Here is a 19636-nt window from a genome sequence, read left to right on the forward strand (position 1 = left end):
CTCTTGTTTAATGTGTATACCGGACAATCTTTGGTATCAACTCTGAAATATCCACACTGCGATAATTGATTGACATTGGCAACTCCTCCATTGTCATCGATAACTTGATAATCTATATATTTTAATAAATTTGATTTAATTTCTAATAATATAGGGGTTGCCGTGGGTTGGAGATGCGCGAGTGAGAGTAAAAAATGAAAAGAAAGACAAAAGGGAGGAGGGGAAATAATATTATAAAAAAATCCTCTGGTCAAGTACAAAAGTTGGGGTCTAGGCTAGTGAGAGTAAAAAATGAAAAGAAAGAGGAAAGAGGGAGAGGGGAGAGGAAATAAATAAATAAAAAAATCCTCTGGTCTAGTACAAAAGTTGGGGTCTAGCCTCCTATAGTCTGAACGTATATAAGGGGAGAATAGACAAGAAGGGCGTAAAGTTAAAAAGGGAGGAGGACAAATTGATAGAAAAGAGCGGAGGGAATAAAAAGAAAAGGAAAGAAAATAGGAGAGGAAAGGGAAAGTCAAAAAAGGGAGGAGGACAAATTGATAGAAGACTGATTGGGGCCCTCCCTCTTTAGGATGAGCATAGATCTATGATCAATTCCGAACTGACCATGAACCGATCCAATCATGTTGGTTTTGATTCAATTTTCAAGGATATTGGGTCCGTTCTTGATTCTAAGATTCCTAGATCAATATTGTATGGATTAGTTCTCAATATTAAGAATTTAAGATTGATCTAAGAGAGTTTAAGGTTAATTTAACCTAAATCAACCATAACCGTATATATTATATCCAAAATATATTATATATATAATATATTATTTATAATATCTTTGCATATGGTGTTATGAGTATTATTAATAGATGATTATATGAACTTTTCATCTTGTCCTATATTCTTATGAGTGGTTTTAATCGTTTTTATGGGTTTTTGCTTTTAGTAGGTGTGAATTTTCTATTATTACATCTTTACCAAAAAAAAAAAAAATCTATTATTACATCATCTTAAATTTGTTGAAAATATACTTGTATTTATAATTTGGTTGCATAACGTCATATTATTATCAATGGATATGTAATTTGGAATTGTAGATTTTATTTTTCAAGGAATATAAAAAATAAAATAAAATAATTATTAGTTGGTCTCAAATTAATTTTAAAATAGTATCGACTCTAGTAAGGCAATTCGTTCTTCGATCCTAGACTCAATAGGATCGATCTTCGATCTAAAAAATTGAGGATCAAAATTATGTGAATTCATCTTAGAGTTAAGGATGGGTCGGCCTAATTCGGATCATGCCAATCCGTACCCCTCTTTTTGTTAAGTCTGACATTTGCATAGGATCTGCAAGAAGAAGATCACGTGAAGAAGAAGAGAGAGGCGAAGAGTCAAAGAGAAAGAAAAAAGAAAGTAAAAAATGAAAAGAAAGAGGAAAGGGGGGAGAGGGGAGAGGAAATAAAATTATAAAAAAAAAAATTCCTCTGGTCTAGTACAAAAGTTGGGGTCTAGCCTCCTATAGTCTGAACGTATAGAAGGGGAGAATAGACAAGAAGGGCGTAAAGTAGAAAAGAAAAGAGCGGAGGGAATAAAAGAAAAGGAAAGAAAATAGGAGAGGAATGGGAAAGTCAAAAAAGGGAGGAGGACAAATTGATAGAAGACAGATTGGGGCTCTCCCTCTTTAGGATGAGCATTGATCTATGATCAATTATAAACTGACCATGAACCGATCCAATCATATTGGTTTTGATTCAATTCTCAAGGATATTGAGTCAGTTCTTGATCCTAAGATTTTTAGATCAGTATTGTGTGAGTTGGTTCTCAATCTTAAATTCTTAAGATTGATCTAAGAGAGTTTAAAGTCGATTCAACCTAGATCAATCATAACCATATATATTATATATATTATCTTTAAAATATATATTATATATTTAATATATTATTTATAATATCTTTGCATATGGTGTTATGAGTATTATTAATAGATGATTATATGAACTTTTCATCTTGTCTCATATTCTTATGAGTGATTTTAATCATTTTTATGGTTTTTTGCTTTTAGCAGGTGTGAAATTTCTATTATTACATCATCTTAAATTTGTTGAAGATATACTTGTATTTATAATTTGGTTGCATAACGTCATATTATTATCGATGGATATGTAATTTGGAATTGTAGATTTTCTTTTTCAAGGAATATAAAAAATAAAATAAATTAATTATTAGTTGGTCTCAAATTAACTTTAGAATTTGATCGACTCTAGTAAGTCAATTCATTCTTCGATCCTAGACTCATTAGGATCGATCTTCGATCTAAAAAATTGAGGATCAAAATTATGTGAATTGATCTTAGAGTTAAGGATGGGTCGCCCTAATTCGGAGCATGCTAATCCGTACCCCTCTTTTGTTAAGTCTGACATTTGCATGGGATCTGCAAGAAGAAGATCACGTGAAGAAGAAGAGAGAGGCGAAGAGTAAAAGAGAAAGAAAAAGAAAGTAAAAAATGAAAACAAAGAGAAAAGGGAGAGAGGAAATAATATTATAAAAAAAAATTCCTCTGGTCTAGTACAAAAGTTGGGGTCTAGCCTCCTATAGTCTGAACGTATAGAAGGGGAGAATAGACAAGAAGGGCGTAAAGTAAAAAAGAAAAGAGCGGAGGGAATAAAAGAAAAGGAAAGAAAATAGGAGAGGAAAGGAAAAGTCAAAAAAGGGAGGAGGACAAATTGATAGAAGACAGATTGGGGCTCTCCCTCTTTAGGATGAGCATCGATCTAAATCAATTCTAAACTGACCATGAACGGATCCGATCATGTTGGTTTTGATTCGATTCTCAAGGATATTGAGTCAGTTCTTGATCTTAAGATTTTCAGATCAGTATTGTGTGGATTGGTTCTCAATCTTAAGAATTTAAGATTGATCTAAGAGAGTTTAAAATCGATTCAACCCAAATCAATCATAATTGGATATATTATATATATTATATATCTAATATATTATTTATAATATATTTGCATATGGTGTTATGAGTATTATTAATAAATGATTATAGGAACTTTTCATCTTGTCCCATATTCTTATGAATGGTTTTAATCGTTTTTATAGTTTTTTGCTTTTAGCAAGTATGAAATTTCTATTATTGCATCATTTTAAATTTGTTGAAAATGTATTTGAATTTATAATTTGGTTGCACAACATCATATTATTATCAATGGATATGTAATTTAGAATTGTAGATTTTTTTTTTTAAGGAGTATAAAAAATAAAATAAATTAATTATTAGTTGTTCTCAAATTGACTTTAGAATCGGATCTAATCCAGTAAGTCAATTCGATTTTCGATTCCAAGCTCAATAAGATTGATCTTCGATCTCAAAAATTGAGGATCAAAATTATGTGAATTGATCTTAGAGTTAAGGATGGGTCGGCCTAACTCGGAGCATGCTAATCCGTACACCTCTTTTGTTAAGTCCGACATGCGCATAGGGTCTGCAAGAAGAAGATCACGTGAAGAAGAGAGAGGCAAAGAGTAAAAGAGAAAGAAAAAAGAAAGTAAAAAATGAAAACATAGAGAAAAGGGAGAGAGGAAATAATATTATAAAAAAATCTCTCAGGTCAAGAGAGTACGAAAGTTGGGGTCTATCTTCCTCTAGTCTGACAACGTATAGAGGGGGAGAACAGACAAGATGTGAAAAAAGAAGAAGGAATTTTTAGTGGGACGGTGCACGACCCGGGTCGTCCGGGCCGGATCCGGATTGGGCCGGCGCCGGGACTGATCGACGTCAGTTTATCATATTATTATATTTATTTTTAAAATTAAAAAAATTTTGAAAAATTATTTTTCAAGAAAAGGTCTAAAATTTATTTTGAGCATTTTTTCTCTTTAAAATGCATGAAAAATAAAAAATTTCCGAAATTAGGGAAAGGCCTAAAATTGTTTTTGGGAGTGTCTTTTTAATTCATGAAAAATCCTTCAAAAATTTCTGAAATTAGGAAAGGCCTAAGAATGGTTTTTGAAGTATTTTTAAATGCATGGAAAATCTGAAAAAAAATCAAACTTTGAAGTTTAAATAAAATTAGGTACTGGATCCCAAAAAATAAATAAATTAGGTACTAGAAGTGCATTAATTGATTAACTAATATAATCAAGTTTCCGATATTAGTTTCTTTAGTTGCGCATGAGTAAAATATCTCTCTCACCACCTCAAATTGATTATTGATGATTCACATTTGAAATTAATTTGTAGGTAAAAAAAAAACTCAAATCATAAGTCACGATTTGGGCACTAAGCCTAATACTTAACTGAGCCGGCTCTCGAAAGGGAGGTCACGACGACTAGGTTAGCGGATGAAGACAATGATGGCTTATTGTAATCTTTTTATATGGTAGAACAGGAAATTTTAATATCTAGTTCTAGAAATATGATTACTTGGTTTTAGTTCCAAACTTCACTGCTTTTTATAAGTTAAATGGTGTGAAAGGGTAACCAATGTTGACAACACCAAGCGTTTTCATAGTTCAAAACTATGACAAGGAGTGTTCCAAATTTTACTTTTAGAATATGTATGTAAGAAGGCATTTTATAAATTCCTTTTTTAAGTTAACACTGTCTGTAAATGAAACTATGAAGACTAAGACTAACTAGAGAGCTAAGAAAGCAATTGGAAATAACGTTGGTGGCACAAATGCTAAATGGAAGGCCAAAATGGTAAGGGGGCAGCAACTTACAATTTCGATACTTCACTGTTCTTATATCAATAGGGATATATTTTTCTCTCTTTTTTCTTTTTTGGTTCTTAGAACGTCTGAAATAAGATTTCTTGCTTCATCAGAGGTGTCACTTCTGTTTAGGTAATTATTTTGAGAGATAAAACTTGAAGAGTTAAAAAAACTTATCTTTTACTAATGATCAACATTAAATGGATATAAGGGTCAAATTTGGCCCAAGCCTAATAAGTCAATAAGTAGAACATCATCAATAATTGGTATTCTATATAAATCAATAACACGGCAATTTTACGTGTTAAAGCTATTTCGATCAGTATACCATTATAGAATATAAAACATCATTTTTCTTTTCTAGTTCAATTGGCTTAATTGTCGCATCACCTCTCTATTCTTAATATGGTTTCAGGATCCACACAACAAGCGGTATACGACTAACACTTGCCAATGTTCGTCCATTGGCGGTGGAGAAAGCATGCGGAGACTGAGACATTGATGATGGTGACTGGTTAAGTAAAGGAATGATAAAATGTAGAAAATCATTCATTTCTATAACTCCATTGTTTTTTTTTGACCTAGGAAATCCCGAAAGCCAATAGCCGACGGGAAGAATCTGAGGCTGATGTAAGCTGGCCACCACCTTCACGTCAGCGGTTAAGTCACCCTGCGACGCATTGGGGATTCGAACCCCTCCTCTTCGTGAGCAGGAGAGGGCCCAAAGCTAGCAAAGCCATTCAGGGTGGAGGGTTCTATAACTCCATTATTTATAAGTCCACAGTTCGTGTTTCGATCGAGGCGACTGACTTTTTTATTCTTTTTTTAATTCTTGATTTTGGCTAGTGACAACTCGGAGCAGTGTGCTACCGTGTTTTATCTTCCCAAGGAAATAAGTAGCGTTTAGTTGAGGCCTTAACTAAGGTTACTTTTTAGTCATAAAAAAAAAAAAAACCAAGGTTACTTTATCAAGCTCCATCTGTACCTATCTTCTCTTTCTTCCTCGGGTCATTTTTAGGGTTGTACAACATCGTTGGATGCACGGTACTATCAGCTGTTGAGTATTTGCACTCAAGTCTCTTTGCCTTCTTCGTCTCTCATCATACTTGCGTTATTTCCGCTCTTTCTTTTCCTCAGCCCAACTATATTTCCTCTTCTTCAGTATTGCAGCTCTCTTTCAACACTCTCTATCTCTCTGTTTTCTCACTATTTCTTTCTTGGAAAAGAATCAAAGAAAAATGTCTATTGATCCTGCCATAACTATTGCGTGGGATGTTTTGAAGTGCGTAGTGGCTCCCATCAAGCGTCAATTCGGATACGTCATGTCCTCTAAGAGCTATGCCCGGGATCTTCAGAAGCAAGTTGGGAAGCTGGCGTATGAGGCTGAGAGGGTTCACAATGCCGTGGAAGTGGCCAGAAGCAATCTTCGGAATGTATACAGTCAGGTCATGGAGTGGCAGGCATGTGCTGAGAAGTCCTTGAAGGATGCGCAAGATCTGTTGGGCGTCATCGAAAAAGCGAGCAAGACTTGCTGCTACGGGACTATTCCTGACCCTAGTAGTCGCTATCAGTTTAGCAGGAAGGCCAAGGAAAAGATTGAGATCATTCGGCAACTCGCTCGAGAAGGCAGTGAATTCAAGGACATCTCCTTCAGCGATCCTGCTCCAGGGAATGTCGTTGCTCCGACTCTAGCTGGGGGAGCAGGCAAAGATGTGGTCCAGTTGACCGCCGCGATGGCCTCCACTTCTTCTGCCTCGATGTTAATTAAGCTAAAGGATGATGGCGTCTTCGAATCCAGAGCTTCGATGATACGGAAGATCATGGATGCTCTGGCCGACAACTGCTATAGTGTGGTTGGGGTTCACGGGATGGGCGGGGTCGGCAAGTCCACCCTTTTGGTTGATGCCGAAAGGTGCATACGGGAAGAGAAGTCATTTGATCTGGTTGCTAAGGCTGATGTGTCGGAAAATCCGGACATCAAAAGGATTCAAGAAGAGATTGCGCACGCGTTGGGCCTTAGTGACGTGAAGAACGAAGAGTATGTTAGCCTGCGAGCTAATCTTCTACACAGGAGGTTGGAAGATGAGGAGAGGAAGAAAAAGAAGGTCCTCATAATACTGGACAACCTATGGGAGGGGCTCGACTTGAAATCAGTCGGCATTCCTTGCAGACATGACAACAGAGTTTTAGGATGCAAGTTACTGTTGACATCGAGAGATAGAGATGTTTTGCGAAGGGAAATGGCCTGCGACAGGGACTTCCTCCTTGGTGGGCTGAAGGAGGAAGAAGCGAGAAGATTGTTTGAGAGAATGGTGGGAGACAAAGTACATGATGATGTGTTCAAACCCTTGGTAGATGAAGCACTCCACAAATGTGCAGGTTTGCCTTTCTTAATTCTTGCAATGGCCAAACGTTTTAAAGACGCTGATATATTTGAATGGAGTGATACTCTGAAGCAAATCGAGATGTGTAAGAATGAAGGAATTGGTGAGGTGATAAATAAGATGTTGCAATTGAGTTATGATCATTTGAAAGGCGATGAGGTGAAGTCATTGTTGCAACTTTGTGTTGTCTATGGCATCTCTAAGCCCTCTCTTAATAACTTGGTGAGGTACGCAATAGGTTTGGGGTTATTTGGAGAATATAATCGCTTGGAGGATGCTAGAAATAGGTTAAGATCACTAATTCGTACTCTTCAAGCTTCCTCCCTTTTGTTGGACAATGGAGACGCCGATAGTTTCAAGATACATGACTTGGTTCGTCAGTTTGTTTCCTCGGTTGCTTCAAGGGATCACCCTCTTCTTGTGTTGAAAGATAAACATAAGTCAGTAACTAAGTTATCGAAGGACACGCTCAAAAGTTGTAAGGCTATATGCTTTCCCTATGTTGACATGAAAGAGCTTCCTCAAGAATTAGATTGCCCTGAACTGCACATCTTTTTATTGTTCACAAACAATAAATCTCTTAATGTCCCAAATTCATATTTCGATTCTATGAGAAAAGTCATGGTCTTAAATCTTACTGGGATACGTCTCACTCTTTCACCTTCCCTATTTCAGTTCTTGGAGAACTTACACACTTTATGTCTTGATGGTTGTTTGTTAGAGGATGTAGCCATTCTTGGCAAGCTAAAAGGACTAGAAATTCTCAGCTTTGTGAACTCCAAAATTCAGCGATTGCCAAAAGAGATGGGGCAATTGGCAAAGCTGAGGTTGTTAGACCTGAATTGTTCCCTACTTGAGATAATTGAACCAGATGTGCTTGGAAGCTTGATCAAATTGGAGGAGCTATATATGGAGAATAGCTTTCATCAATGGAATGCCATGGAGCAAACTCCACCAACTAATGCCAGTCTAATTGAGTTGAATAATATGACGAATCTCTACACTTTGCATGTATCCATTCCTGATCCGAGTGTGCTTCCAGAGGATTTAAACCTCGAGAAATTAACGAGGTATCGAATCCAAATAGGTAATGCATGGCGCTGGCCAAGCGAGAATAAAGGATCGAGGACATTGGAGCTCAAGTTGAATCCAGTAAGCGAAGTTCTTCGAAAAGGATGTATACAATCTATCTTAGGCAAAACCAATAATCTGTTTTTGGACGGGTTGAATGGAATTGAGCAAAGTATTTGCAGATTATCCCTGAAATGTTTTCCAAAATTAAAGCATCTACACATCCAGAATAGTTCCTCCGTCCATTACATCCTTGGATGGCCTTGCATTCCCACTTTTAAGACGTTAGAGTCATTACATCTCCAAAATCTCATCAACTTGGAGAAGCTATGCCACAACTATATCTCCTCGAAGTCCTTCAGCACACTAAAAGTAGTACGCGTCATAAATTGTGATAAGATGGAAGTTTTGTTTCCTCTTTCATCAATGAGCGAACTTCCACAGCTAGAAGAGATTAGTGTTTTCGAGTGCTATTTAATGCGGGAGATTGTAGAAGCTGATAAGTGTGGCAAAATTGAGTTGCGTAATTTGCATGAGTTGAAATTGCGTGACTTGCCAAATATAAAAAACTTTTCCATTGCCAAGATAGCTCCTTCGAATAGTACATCAGACGACCAAGTTGGCACTCGAGTTGCATTCTTCAACGGGCAACAGGTAATTTTATATTGACAGAATATAGTGTCTATTAATTTTTCCTTCCTTTGCTAATTAGACGTAACATGATTATAATGCTTACTCATTCTGTTACTTTCAGTTCATTTACCTCCTAATTACCTTATCGATTCATGATTCTTTGTAATTAGATAAAGCAATCTTCCGTTTCTCTTTATTGTGTAGAAATCCAGCTAATTGTATGAAATCCATGTAAATTTTGTTTGCTATCTTCTGAATTATTTACAACTTACATGCGGCAAGTATATCTATGTTGATATGGCAACATAAAGCAAAATTGAAAGGAATTTTGACATTAGAATAATTCCATAAAAAAGCAGTTAATAATCTTGTGAAATTGATTCCGTTGAATTTAGTTTTCTAACTTTGTTATTATCTTTAAATGTATAATATAGTTGATTCTGGTAAAAGCCATTGCGTAGGCCCGCACTTATAAGAGTACACAATTCTATGCATGTTCATGCATGCATGCATGCAAAATTGTATAATATGGATGGATATGTTAATACACATCTTTGGCATCACAAATATAAATTTGCAACTTATATTTAATATTTTGGGGTCGCAGGCATTATTGAGCGACTTTGAGTAAACATTAAACGAAATCCTCCATGTACTTTTGGAGGGGTTCATATTTACTCTCAAAATTTCAAACTTCACACAAAACCCTTGAGCCATCAACCCTTGGTCCATTTTTCCATTTGCAATCTCCCAACATGTGATTTTTCAAGGGTAAAATTGTAATTCTACTCTATTTTAATTCAATTACTATTTGTCCTCAATGATTCTTCACTATCATTGCATTTTCTTCCTCATTTTTTATATGGAAAATTTAAGTTATTTTAATGCATTCGGGGGCCAAATACAGAAATATTGCTTCTTTACCGTTAAAAAAAAAAATCACATGTCAAGCACATCAAATGGTGAATTGGACGAAGGGTTGATAAGGGGTTTTTGAGTAATTTCCCTTTAACTTTGATCTTTCATAAGGGGCCCCTCGGCCTGCCTAGCAAATATTTCCATAATTAGTACTAGGGAAAAAGAAGAAGAAGAAGAGCAAATTAAGTGTGAGGAAGTGATAGAATAAACAACGTATTCATTTAATAGTTTAAACTTTTAGAACAGTTGGTATTGGTCCTACATAATCTCACACTAATAAGCTATTAAAATCAGAGAAATCTAATGGGTTTACAAGGACGATATTGGATTTTACACATTAATTTTGAAGTTAAAAACTTGTCTAAAATGAAAAAATGAAACTATTTTGGGTGGGACTATTTCCACCTCTCTTTAGCTTGGTATACACCTATTATTATCAATTGACCAAAATAACTTTATATGTTAGGGAACAAGATTAATCACCCTAATTTTCTTTCCCATCTCTTTTCTTCACCTTCTATGTTTATTGTTATCTAATTAAAAATTCCTTTTATGTTTGAAAATCAATTAATCATTAATGACGCTTGCTTTTTCTCTCTCAAATTTTCTTTCCCACTATTGCCACAGCCTCTCCCATCTCCTTTTAAAATTATGATCGCTTAAATTTTCTAACAGATTTAAGTTTGCAATTTTAGTCCATAAAATCCTACTATGCTTTTACATGCCTCATCTTGCTCCACTAGTTGCCTTGACAGATGCCCTGCAGCATTCTTCAACGAGCAAATTTACCTCATTCGAGGTAGGGCCTCGTATCGTCCCATTGCCGTTAAGATGAATAGAAAAGTTGCATAAAAGAATTAACAATCTAAGCAAAGTTCTTTTTTATGGGCCAAAGTTACGACTTACATATATTATTAATGGATCATAATTTAAAAAGATGGGACAAGTAGTGGTGGTAGTAGGAAACAAAGATAGAGAGAAAACGTATGCTTAATTAATGATGATTTGTTTTCAATGTACAAGGAAATTTTAGTCAGTTAACTATAAAAGTAGAAGGTGAAGAATAGAGATGGGAGAAATAGGAGGTGAATGGGCGATTGATCTTGTTGCCTAACATAGAAGGTTATTTTGGTCAATTAATAATAAAATGTGTGATCCCCACCACCCAACTACTTTCAATAAAATGAAAATGGAAAATTGCTAGTATTGGACAAATCAACCGTGACGACTCGATTGAAAAAGCATAGTAATCATAGAGAAACTGCACAACCGACCGTAATTGATTAGAGGAATATCGTCATTTTTGTTTTCAAATATTTGTTATTGCACTTTTGGTATGACCTTTGCAAGATAAGGATGCGTTCACAAACGATTCTGGAAAAAGAAATGGAGATTTGAGGAATCTCTTTGATCCCATGTATAAGACAACCACAATCGATAGAGCAAGATAGGGCCACAGTTCTTTTCCGTGTGTTTCCTTGTACCTAGTAAATAACAATTTAGGAAAATAACAATTTGACGGATGATTAGTCGCCTGTTTAATCTCAATCTCTCCATCATTTTCTTCCTAAATGGCTAATACTCTTTCTCCAACCAATCCTCACCTGCATTTTGTTTACCCTTTCGAATCTAAGCGGAACAATTTACATTGTTCAACTCTTTCTTGACGTGCTTCTAGTTTCTTTGAAATTGTGCCCAGAAAACAAATGGCAATTTCCTTGAAGAATTTTATTCATATTGTAACTTAAATAACCATCTCGAAGTGATTCAAAAATTACTACTTATACTAGCTAGTTTAATTTTGGACTAGCAAAAATGGCACACGTATATGTAAGTTAAAAAATACCAAGAAAATAAATGCAAAATAAAAAAAGTGTGGTTTGATTGTTTTAAGAAATTAAGTAAATTGAAGAGTGGGAAAGATTTGAACTAAGTTTAGAATCTAGGAGAGACTAAAGTGACTATATGTTTGCTGTATGAGCATTTGTAAATTAACATTTTGCCCATTTTCAAAAACATATGGTTAGTTTTCCTTAGACATTGGCCAAGCATATTATTTTAACTTTATGGGTCAAAATTTGAGGTTGAGAGTATTGTTGGGTTTGCTTTATTGTATTGAGACATAATAATGCTCCACTTGCTAAGCCAATCTTGACCTCAGTATTTCTACTAACTAGATTTTTTTATTATGTAAAATTCTTCAGATGGAATAAAACTGGCTCACTAATCAAATTAAGCTCAGCAATGCAAGTTATTATTTGAAGGGTAGACTAGAGAAAGATTCCTCATTTTATTTTTTATTTTTTGTTTCTTTTTTTGTGTGTGAGTTTTAGAAGCTTTTTTAAAGTCCTTTTGATTTTATTCCGTTTTTCCTTTTGTGCTACTTAATATTTTCTTCAATAGCAAAGGATTGCACGACTCATACGTCGTTGGAGAGGGCTGCGCTTACACCACGATTTTACAAACTATTTATCTTGAGCGACCATATGGAAAAATGACTGGAATCATGCTATAACTAATATCATCATCTCTAGTTCTTAGTGATTGTTTAGGGTATAAGATGGACTCTTTTTTAAGCTTTGAGGAATGATTGAGTCTAATGGTAAATGCCTCAAATCTTCGATAAACTAGACAAGTGAATAGAAAGGTCATTTAACTCATCGGAAATGTTCACGTAACTATCTTAATATTAAATGATCTAATAAGTTTTTGAACACCAGCCAAACCCAACATGCCCTTTTTACTTGCTTAAAGACGCAGAAGTTATTATGGCGCAATCTTCTTTCTTTTTTCATTAGCTTCCTCGCTTAAACGTGTACCGTCACAACTAGAGTAAGCGACAGGCTTTCCTCGTATTCCCTATCCTCCCCCCCCCATCACTCTTCTGTATATACATTGGAAAGTTATGGAATCACCAATTCTATGAGCGAATATTGCAGGTTACATTTCCTTGCTTGGAGAATTTAGATATCAGTGGGATGGATAACATTGAGATGATATGGGACAATCAAGTTACTGAGGATTCTTTCCACGATCTAGAATCGCTTTCTGTGCATGAATGCAGTAAGCTGAAGTGTGTATGGGATAAGAAACTCTACTGTCAAGACAAATTTCAGTGTCTACGTTCTGTTAGCATTTCCAGATGTGAGAGTCTCACCTCTCTATTTCCCACCTCAGTAGCCAAAGATCTAATCCACCTTGAGGAGCTAAAGATTGATAAGAGTGGCATTGTGAAACTCATCGAGAAGGAAGGATCAGAAGAGCTGACTATCAATGTGGAAGCTGTACAAGGCCCAAGTCATAACCTAAAAGTAATATTACCCATTTCAAAATATTTTGGACATCTGAAAACTCTAGATGTGTCGTATTGTGATGGGTTGTCAAATATGTTTCCTCCTATAATAGCTGAAAATTTGGTGGAACTCACAAAATTGAGGATAAGTAATTGTAAAATGTTGACAGAAGTCATTAGTGATGAGGGAGGTAAGGAGGGGCATGTAGTGGCTTTTAATCAATTAAAGTATATGGAGCTTAATGGGTTGATAGGGTTGAGGTGCTTTAGCTCAGCTAAATACACTTTGATGTTCCCTCTCTTGGAAGATGTCATTGTGATTGGATGTTTTAACATGAAGTTCTTCTCTAGGGACCAATAGAGGCGCCAAAGTTGAGGAGAGTACAAGTGTCGGAAGAAACGTGGTTTTGGAAGGGAAACCTCAACATCACCATCCAAAATATATATGAAGAAATGGTATGCATCCATTTCCAAATTCTATCCAATTGGATGGTTTTGATTATCAATAAAGTAATTGCTTTTTGCTAACAAGTAGTTTATGTTTAATGATGCATTTTCTAACAGGCTATGGTTGCTAAAGTAAACTTTATGCGGCTGTCTGAGTTCCCTGGGCTGATCGAAAAATGGCACACTGAACTTATTCCCATAAAGTCGTCTTGGCAGTTAGAATCACTGGTGGTAGATAAATGTTCATCGTTTATTAATGCTATTTCTCCTAAATTAATGCTGTTTTTAGGCAATATGAAATCATTGCAAGTGCATGATTGCGAATTGCTAGAAGTAGTATTCGATCTCGAAGGATTGGAGGCGGTGGAAAGCACTTGGGTGTTGCCTCAATTACAGTTTCTGCACTTGGTCAATTTACCAAAGTTGAGGCGACTATGGAACAAAGATCTTCAAGGGACGCTTCTCTTTGGTTATCTAAGTGCTTTGACCCTTTATAATTGTAGCAACTTGAGACATGCTTTTGCTCCATCGATGGTTCAATGCCTTGCCAATCTTACATTGATGGAAATAAAGGAGTGTGGTCAAATGGAAGGAGTGATCGCAGAGGGAGTAGGGGAAGGAAGTGGAGTGGACAAGATTACTTTCTCGATTCTTTGGGCGATAAAGCTGGAGTACTTGCCCGATTTGACTACTTTCCTCTCGGGGACGAATCATATGCTCGATTGTCCCGGATTATATGAGCTGAGTATTGCCCACTGTCCCAAGATGAGAAGTTTGACTTCGCAATCTTCGATGGAGATTGACCAAGGCACTCAATCACTTTTCACTCCACAGGTTAGTCTTATTATAATTCTTCTTGTTTTTAACTATAACCTGAAAATGCACTTCAAAATATATTTTTTTGGGCTAAAGGATATTGTAGTCAAGACCAACTTGTGGCCAAAAAGACAAGAAAAAAAGGTGTCAACACCAACCAAGACTTCGTGAGTGTAAACCCAATTCACAAATTGTTTACCTATCAGAGAGCGGGGCCTTGATCTAAACTTTGATAATGGCACACTTATTTGTGTTCGGCAAACATGAAAGTTGGAGAATACTAATGATAGGTATCCCCTACATTATTAAAATATTTCAAAAACTCATCATAATCCTTAATATAGAATATTAATAGATTTAGGGAATTATGGAAATAGTCATTCAATTTTTTGATTGTGACAAGTCATAATTACAATAATTTTATTGTAGCCAAATAAAAAAGGTAAAGTACTTGCTTTCAATGCACAAGTCGTAAGAGCTCATAACATGATTGATTTTCTCCAAACAAGCATAATGTGGTCATAGGGATCATTTGATTGAGGCAAATATCTTGGTGGATCGTTCGATACTTGCGAGAACTGTGAAATTTTGGAAAAATCTTCTTTTAAGGTGGTAACTCCATGTAATCACATTTGTTGTGCCATTTTTTTTTTTCAATATGACAGGTACAATTTCCTTGGCTCAATTCCATGGTTCTCTCCCACATGGAAAACTTAACCAAAATATGGACCGATGGTCCTGGAGAAACTCTCACTTCCAAACATTTAGGCAAAGTGGTGGTTCAAAGTTGTAAGAGCCTTGAAAATCTATTTCCGCACTGGGTGGCTAGTAGTCTAAACCAACTTGAGAAACTTCGAGTGGAGTTTTGTGTGATCGAGGAAATAGTTGCGAGTGGAGATGACACTCCACTCTCCACTACTGCTCAATTTCTTTTCCCGAAACTGACCTCTCTAGTATTACATGATATGCCACGACTCAAGAGCTTCTGCCCCAACTTTCATACTTTGAATTGGCCATTCTTGAAGAAAATGCGAGTGACTCACTGTAACAAACTGAACAAGTGGACTCAAAGGGACGATCAACAAACCTTTCAGACCAAGAAGCACACTCTTCATTTGAGAGGGTATAATTGCAACTACTCTTTCTCAATTTTTACTTATGTTCTTTAACACACTCACTGATCTCATGTCCGCTGCATAGTCATGTCATATTATGATACTGTAGAAAGCATGATATCCCTTGCCTATTAATGTTTCAACAACATAAGATGTCCCTAAAATCATAATTATACTTTTCATTTGTGGACACTTATAAGATATTCCATTATCAAAATTTACAAAAATAGTTATAGATTGTTGTTGACAAAACAAGATATTCCCCATCTAATTTAGTTAAATATTATGTATTGTGGTGCTCGTCGGAGAAGTCAATGAGGATCTAATATGTGGTCCTGTCGATTGTCGACACTGTGTCTCATCATTTAACTTTTCTCTCTTTTTCATTTTCTGCAAACTCTAAATAAAATAAATTCAAACAATGTTCTTTGTAAGACTAATTAATTAGAATCATCATCATTCACTATATTCTACTTTATGCTTTAATTCACCCCCATATGTTTTAGTAACACTATTGAGTGTATTCCGTTTCGTAATATTGCAAACAATGACATATTATTATTGAGATTGAGATAATTTTAATGAAAGATTAATTTGGTGAGTTGGGTTGTTCATGAATTTAGATTCACTCTACCAACTTAGACATACCACCGTCTACTTAAAAATTTCTCTTCAAGTTTTCGATGTGGATGATTATAGTGGAGCATTTGATTATAGTTGTATTTTGTATCATGACTTCAAAAGATGAGACTTGTATGCAGGGCTCTTTAAATTTAATGAATTATAAGAGGATGCACCTTCCATGTCAATCATATGACTTAAGTTTACCTTTTACAGCACATAATCTATAAATGAACCTTTTTGGATTACTTCTTTTGTTGTATTGGCGATTTGACAGGAGTTTCCAAACTCAGAGAGACTTTTATTAGTCGATAAAGATATTCAAATGATAGAAGATGGAAAATTTCCTCATAACATCTTCGGCCAGGCAGAAGCACTAACATTGGGATGCTTTCATGATGAAAATGCTGTCTTTCCTACCAGATTCATCCTAGAGAGATTTCAGAATCTACAAAACCTTGAGGTCTTCTGTAGTTCCTTTGAGGATATTTTCCCAGATGAAGGACTTGTTGATGGGGGAAGACCTTTGGTGCTTGAAAATTTAAGAAAACTTAAGTTAAGCCACCTACACAACCTAAAGCGTGTGTGGAGAGAAAACTATTTAGTGTCAAAAATTCTTCAGAGTATCAAAGCTTTTAAGGTTTGGGATTGTCCCGATTTGACAACATTATTCCCAACCATGACATCCTTCAAAAATTTGACGGAGTTAGTTGTAAAAAATTCCTCTGGATTAGTATATCTAGTAACAATTTCAGCAATCACAAATTTGGTGCACCTCACTTACATGTCTATAGTAGGATGTGAAAGAATGAAAGAAGTTGTGGCAAATGATGGAGACGAAGAAGGAAAAGTGATTTCTCTTAGGAAGCTAGAAACATTAGGACTTCAACATCTGCCAACCCTAGTATGCTTCTCCTCCACAAATTGCATCTTCAGGTTTCCATCCTTGAATTATTTTGAAGTGGAAGATTGCCCAAAAATGAAGATATTTTCTAAGGGTCCTGTAAGCACACCAAAACAACTTCTTGCGACACTGTTCAGATACAATTACGAAGTGCACTTGGAAGGTGATCTTAATACAGCCATACAAAAGCTTTCGGCATAAGCAAGCGTATGTAAAAGTTAGTAAGATCCGATTAATGTCATTTTCATCCTTTTTTTTGGGCTTGCCTCTGCTTCTCCACTTGTCCAACACGATAAGCACTCTAAATTCTAAATTTTTCATCTTTTTAACTTGTCTAGACACTAGTACAGGGAAGGGCAGGTGCTGCAAATGGTACAGAGACCTGGAAGTTAATGAGGCACAGTCAAAGGTTGAGATGAAGGAAATTTTGATTGAACTGGTGAATCTTTCCAATTACCCTGTTTTCCACTAGTTATGCTATAAGATTGTTCATTTTTTTGGGATCATAAAATATGATATTTTTAACAAAACGGAGTGTGTTTGGGCCTATCTATTACATTCCTGCATAATTATTCCATAGTCCCATTGGTATAAAAGAGACTCAATTTGTATTTAGTCATTGCACCGCACACTCTCTCTTGATAACGACCTAAAGAGGATGGATGTTGTTATACTTGATATATGTAATAAACTTTCAATGACAATCACTTACTTGAGCCTCTTTTAATCGGGTATAGGAGGCATAAAAATGTTCCGGCAGGTGAAGATAGAGCACGTGTTTAGGGGACCAATAGCTGTGCCGATGCTCTAGCCAACTTGGTGAAGGATAAGACTTTCTTGTTTTATTTTTTTCCCCCAACTTGCGTTGTTGGCCTCTGGGCAAATGATAATGACCTAAAGATACTGCTCTTTTTTTTTTTATGGATAATTGGGCTAACAACTTCCTGTGAGGTTGCCAGTTCCCAAAGTTTAGATTTATTAGTTAACTAGTCTGTAGTCAGATAATAGTAAGTCTACTGCAAGAAGTGGCAACGGGAGCATGTCGAGAAAGAGAAGTAGAAGCCAGTCATGCGAACTGATTTCTACACTTTGGCCTTCTCGAGAAATTTCAACACTCTTTCGTTTCTCCCTTCAGTCAGGTAACTTAAGTTCATGGCAGTTCTTACGCACATTCAACAGCACGGAGTTTGGGGAGAGACCGAAGTTCAAACAGCTCATCATGAGATTTTCGGGGTGAATCTGAATTTACAAGCTAACTCTGCGCTTGAATGTTTTGTTTTCTTGTTTAATTTGAATTCCGTACAGGAACTCTCCGGTGGGTTAGAGTGTGCTGCCCCTATCGATGTAAGTTCAGCATTTCATCTTTGCTTTGTTTACTATATTGCTTCTAACTTCTATCTTGTTAGATTCGTTGTCGCGAACTTGTTCCTACTATCATCAGGTCAACGACCCAACTTGACCCCAGGAAAGTCTCTCTTCTTGCTTTTGACACGGTCAAGAACGTCAAGCAAACTCTCCGCAAAATAACTCGGATACCTTTTATCACCCCTTTCGAGTTCAGTCCAAAAGAACTTGCCAAAGCTCACACCGGAAGAATGTCTCCATTCATTCCTGAAGATATTTGGAGAAGGCGTCTTTGGACTCTTCTGTGACCCTCGACTCGAGGTACAAGTTAAACTTCTCCTCCAATCATTCTGTTCTGATCCCGTTCTTGTTAGGCGTCGTGCCCTCTAAGCCAGCTGCGACAAATACCTTCCTGTCTTTCTCGAAAGCTTGGACACTATCAAGAAGAGCAGTGATCAGCTCAAGTCTTATATGCGCTACTAGATAGATTACTCATAATTTTATTTTTTTTGTGCCGGAGGAACTACTTGGCTGACAGCCGTCACGTAAACTCTCAGGTGACGCTAGTCCATGACTCACTACCACTACCAGGGCACACGCGTAAACACCTAATGATCTGCTAGCCTCCCTGCAACGCGCAAGTTGCAGGGGTTTTGGACATCTAACATTTCCCTTCAAAGGTAGAAGCCTACCTAGCAAAGCCACCACGGTAGTCTCATAAAAATATTCTTATATGCACTATTTCCAAGAAAATGTTGATTGGATCTTATAATTTGGATGGAGGGCAAGTAAGTCAAATTTATGAGTATTATAGGATCAATGGCTGCGATTCATCGGACAAGTCCGAGCAAGTCTGTGCCGTTTCTAGCGGGCCGGAGAGACAATTAAAAAAAAAAAGCACTATGGGTACATTTACCGGAAGCAAGAGAGGCAAAAGGAGGGCTAACAGTGAAAGTGAAAGTGAAAGTGGTGGGACAGTAACAACTTTTTGGCAATCACGTCAAAAAAGTCAAGAGATCCATCAACTTGATTGGCGCTGGTGGATCAGCAGTGGATTTTAGTGCTTTATTTTTTGGTCGGTGGTTTTAGTACTTCGAAACACCGTGAATTGGACTCCAAATGGAAAGCCAAAAATGCCATATATGCGTGTATGTATCTATTACCTTGGCTCCATTTAACTTACACCTCATTCCATCACTTACCACTTTCAGGACTCATTCCTATGCTTACTTTTTTCTTTTCCTTAAAATATTAGATATGACATGAGTGCTTTAATGTCTGCATTGAAACAAGTAAATCTAATTCAAGTTTAGGAAATTCATTTAGGATGACCATGTTTATAATTTGAAGATTCACCCACATCAAGTATCAATTCCTTTAT

At 36.3% G+C, this 19636-nt stretch overlaps 1 protein-coding gene across 3 annotated transcripts; it reads left to right on the forward strand.

The window, feature by feature from the left end:
- Positions 1 to 5810: 5810 nt before the first annotated feature.
- Positions 5811 to 18843, forward strand: LOC104452850 (disease resistance protein At4g27190). 3 transcript variants are annotated; one of them, XM_039316603.1, is made up of 9 exons: positions 5811 to 8819; positions 12656 to 13464; positions 13573 to 14289; positions 14937 to 15394; positions 16285 to 17128; positions 17250 to 17350; positions 17649 to 18050; positions 18217 to 18255; positions 18318 to 18843. In XM_039316603.1, the coding sequence occupies exons 1-2, from the start codon at positions 5949 to 5951 to the stop codon at positions 13367 to 13369; spliced, it is 3585 nt and encodes a 1194-aa protein (XP_039172537.1). In that variant the 5' UTR covers positions 5811 to 5948; the 3' UTR covers positions 13370 to 13464; positions 13573 to 14289; positions 14937 to 15394; positions 16285 to 17128; positions 17250 to 17350; positions 17649 to 18050; positions 18217 to 18255; positions 18318 to 18843. The 3 variants fall into 3 exon arrangements, with proteins under 3 accessions (XP_039172537.1, XP_018715066.2, XP_039172536.1); XM_018859521.2 differs by having other exon boundaries at positions 17250 to 17320; XM_039316602.1 differs by having other exon boundaries at positions 17250 to 18050.
- The last annotated feature ends 793 nt before the right edge of the window (positions 18844 to 19636 follow it).

Source organism: Eucalyptus grandis, chromosome 7, assembly GCF_016545825.1.
Source record: "Eucalyptus grandis isolate ANBG69807.140 chromosome 7, ASM1654582v1, whole genome shotgun sequence".
NCBI classification, from domain to species: domain Eukaryota; kingdom Viridiplantae; phylum Streptophyta; class Magnoliopsida; order Myrtales; family Myrtaceae; genus Eucalyptus; species Eucalyptus grandis.

Bases quoted from the DNA above. Each gene is read 5' to 3' on its own strand.
- LOC104452850 (XM_039316602.1), top strand. From the start codon at position 5,949: ATGTCTATTGATCCTGCCATAACTATTGCGTGGGATGTTTTGAAGTGC. The intron at 8,820-12,655 runs GTAATTTTATAT...CGAATATTGCAG, and splicing joins CATTCTTCAACGGGCAACAG to GTTACATTTCCTTGCTTGGA.